Source organism: Coffea arabica, chromosome 4c (genome assembly GCF_036785885.1).
Source record: "Coffea arabica cultivar ET-39 chromosome 4c, Coffea Arabica ET-39 HiFi, whole genome shotgun sequence".
Lineage (NCBI taxonomy): Eukaryota > Viridiplantae > Streptophyta > Magnoliopsida > Gentianales > Rubiaceae > Coffea > Coffea arabica.
In genome coordinates, this window is record NC_092316.1 from 47,804,389 (window position 1) to 47,808,094 (window position 3,706).

The 3,706-nt window shown below is 36.9% G+C and overlaps 1 protein-coding gene across 1 annotated transcript; it reads left to right on the top strand.

The window, feature by feature from the left end:
- Window positions 1-561: 561 nt before the first annotated feature.
- On the top strand, window positions 562-2,999 carry LOC113739255 (two-component response regulator ORR22-like). The gene is made up of 5 exons (XM_072044988.1): window positions 562-706; window positions 1,363-1,515; window positions 1,659-2,081; window positions 2,505-2,578; window positions 2,781-2,999. Exons 1-5 carry the CDS (start codon window positions 562-564, stop codon window positions 2,997-2,999), a joined length of 1,014 nt encoding a protein of 337 aa, XP_071901089.1.
- The last annotated feature ends 707 nt before the right edge of the window (window positions 3,000-3,706 follow it).

Here is a 3,706-nt window from a genome sequence, read left to right on the forward strand (position 1 = left end):
AACATCATTTAATTTTGTTTTTTGTTTCTTCAACAGGTATATCATGGCTGCTGTTAACGAGACCAACCGTGTTAGTTATCGATAAAAAAAAAAAAATCCCAATAAATTGAAAAGTGACTAAAAGCAAGGGCCCTTGGTGGATACACTTTTTTTCTTTCTAAAGTGAAAACACCTATTTTCCCTCAAGGTTTTCCTTTTCGAATGGGTTTTTATATAGAAACTCAAGAAAATAAGCATTAGGAAACTCGGCAACACGGTAAGTTTCACTGCGAATGATACATTTTCCTCTTTTAACTTTATATTATTTCTGCAATAAGACCTTGAACCCAATATATTTCAGTGAAAAAAAATCTTTCTTAATATGTGATGGTTTCTCAAATCAAAGTACAATTCTTTATCTATATATATCCCCACAATATGATATTTAACCAAGTCCTAGAAATTCTATCCCAATAAACCTCCTAAACCTCTCCAGCTTTTCAACAGAATCACGAAATTACTGTGATATCTACAGAAAAAAGATTACGTTGCTAAGCAATACATATATATATGTCCGGGAAGATGTTTAACGCTCACTTGGCTTCTCAGCCGTCGTTTCAACAGCGCGACAATCATTTTTCTCAAGGGTTAAGAGTTCTAGCCATTGATGATAATGTCGTCTGCCTCAAAGTGCTCGCTTTTGAACTTCAGAAATGTGGCTATCAAGGTCTGCTGTAGTTTAAACTTGCATTACAAGGCAGTACGAGTTTTACATGCATGAGGGATCCTTTTATTTATTTTCCCTTGCCCTACCTCTTTTTCTTCTGGTCTCGTGAGGAGAGGGGATTTTTTTTTTTTTTTGTTTACTTTCTTTTTTCTCTGGTTTCGTGAGAGAAGAGGGGTGAATTTTTTTTTTTTTTTTACTAGGGAAATTCTAGTTTTTGGGCGGGGTCTGGCGAGAAAAGGAAGTTGGTTGAGTTATTAGGGGTTTTATGCTTTCTTGTGTTTTAGGCTAGGAATAGCAAACGAGGGCGTAGGGTTTTGCAAGGCGAAAATTCAGGGTTTTTTTTTTCTTAAGAAAAAATTCTTAATGGTTATTTGCTCTAGCAAGTCTTAAATTTAAGAGAAGTCAAAACTCATAGATTCCTTGATATTATTCTGCAATTTTAGAAATTTACTTCCCCTTACTTCCTTTCCTACTTTTAATGTGTGTATTTGTAGGTACCTCTTCTATATATTCATTGTTGAGTTGGCGCTTACATTTTTGGTCCTAGCGATAGAGAACATGATATCCGTTACATAAACTAGAGCAGACTCGAATCTGATTATTTGCTGATTTTTTTTTCCCCACTTCCATGATGACGAGTATTTGATGATTTGCAGTTACAGCCACCACAAAAGCAGCCGAAGCTATTGAGATGTTGAGGAAGAACAAAGATAGCTATGATATCGTAATTACAGATGTCATGCGGTCTGACATGGATGTTTTCAAACTTCTGGAGATCATAGGCCTGGAGATGGACATCCCCGTTATAAGTAATGAGCCAACCTCGATCTTCTCCATAAGATTTGTGTTCAGTAGTAGTCTCAAATTAGTCATAGGAATCATGCAGTTTGATTAATGCCTTTTTTAAACAAATTAGAACTCATTTAATCTCTGTATATTGAATTGATTGCAGTGACATCGGCAAATAATGACTTGGAAGTCATCGAAAAGGGTGTTATGCATGGCGCACGCGACTACCTGGTAAAGCCTGTTGGGCCTGAAATCCTCAAAAATATTTGGCAGCATGTGATAAGAAAAACAACGTATAATCCTCTACCAGCACAAAGAATCGAAGCAAATAGGGCAATTAGGATACCGGCTCAACAAATTGAAGCAAATATGGCAAGTCGGGTACCAGCTCAAAAAATGGAAGCAGATAGGGCAATCAGAAGAAGTGCTAGAGTGCTCCACAGAAAGAATCACACCGTGGAAGATGGTCAAGCTGTTCAATCCCATGATGCACCACCCCTCCTGGAGCATAAGAAGGCCAGAGTCACCTGGACACCGGAATTACATGCAAAGTTTTCGGCTGCTGTGCAACAACTAGGTCAAGAGGGTAAGTGTTGTTTCCTAGTACATATCGAGACACGCATCTCATTATACTTCTGAAATTTACATCCATCATCATTGTATTTGCCTTGAAAATTTGGTGAGAGTTTGTCATATTTATAGAGAGGACTGTGTATGTGATCTCATAAAATCTTAGGCGTAATTTATTCCATCCGCTTTCGCTCGCTCGTCCAGATAATTCTCTTGATGTCTATTAGGCAGAGTTATCTATGTTTGAAGGCATGCATGGTTTTGGCATTCTAAAGATAATAGGCAGCGATATAGCCTTAACTAAGCGATGAAAGATGGATGACGAGAACGTGTTATTTTTGCATACGTAAGATGTTTCAAGGGACAAAAATGATACTCCATGTTTAGATTAGGAGTCCTGTCGTTTAATTCTGTATTTGCACTCTGTCCTCTGCTGCAGCGGTTCCAAAGAAGGTTCTTGAACTCATGAATGAGCCCCACCTAACCAGAGGAAACGTAGCAAGTCACCTTCAAGTAAGTTTGGCATTTGTTCTTATCCCTTGAACTTTTGGAATTTACTTTGAAATTTAAAGAATGTAATTATTATGTGAGCTAATTGCATGTTATATAATCAATATTGTTCATACTCCTTCCTCAAAGTATCAAAAAGTGTAGTACTGAAAAATTTATGATATTCTGCAATGACAACAGCTTACAACTACTCCTTGACTTCCAGAAATACAGGAAAGCGGCTCTAAAGCAAAAGGAAGACGCAAGGCAGGAGATTGAGTATCATTGTGATGCAAACATGAGGAGGCATTTGGATGATGCTAATATCCGGGCATCATCTTCTCAGAATCAACGTTTTCATGCAGTGAATCACTCCAATAGTTCTGCTGCCTATGGGAGATACAATTTAAGAAGTCAGAATAATCCTTCGCTTCATGACTCTTAATCACCTGTCTGATCTTTTTCTCCAACAAAATGTTGGTCTAGTATACAGATAGAAACAAGCATAGAAGTCCACTAATAACACATTCCGGGAATAATAAAACCAAATCAATGGAGAAAGCTTGTCACATTGATTTATTTTCCAAGTAGATTGACAGGTGTCGAGTTTGTGCAATAATAAATACCTACTCGAGAAAAATACAAATTTTCTATGTATAGTAATGAATAGGGTCGAATCTACAGAGACCGGAAAAAATTTGATTCTTTTCAAGTTCGGGACACGGGGGATTTTTATCGGAATAAAAATAGGGACAATTAAACAATTCAACCAAAACGAATAATTAACTAGTACGAAAGTAAACAGGAATTAAATCAATAATAGACAAATTCTAACCAAGGATACAACTACGCAGACACAGTCCATTCATCCGATCATTGATAGAAAGGGGGTTCACTTAATTTTATTAACAGGTTAGTTATAGTCGCCAATAAACTCTGACAACTTACTTTTCATTAATTTATTGATAACCAAGGTACGACCGTTGATTACCCCTAACCAGAAAACACTCGTAGATACGACTGTAGGAATTAATTTTCTAGTTGCCTTAAAAACTAGAAAAATCTAACCCGAATCAATAACACGCTACGAGGGTTATTTAAAGCAGATTGTACGTTCCCCTAGTGTGTGAAAACACTAGTTGCCACTGATAT

Bases quoted from the DNA above. Each gene is read 5' to 3' on its own strand.
- LOC113739255 (XM_072044988.1), top strand. From the start codon at position 562: ATGTTTAACGCTCACTTGGCTTCTCAGCCGTCGTTTCAACAGCGCGAC. The intron at 1,516-1,658 runs GTAATGAGCCAA...AATTGATTGCAG, and splicing joins GATGGACATCCCCGTTATAA to TGACATCGGCAAATAATGAC. The intron at 2,082-2,504 runs GTAAGTGTTGTT...CCTCTGCTGCAG, and splicing joins GCAACAACTAGGTCAAGAGG to CGGTTCCAAAGAAGGTTCTT.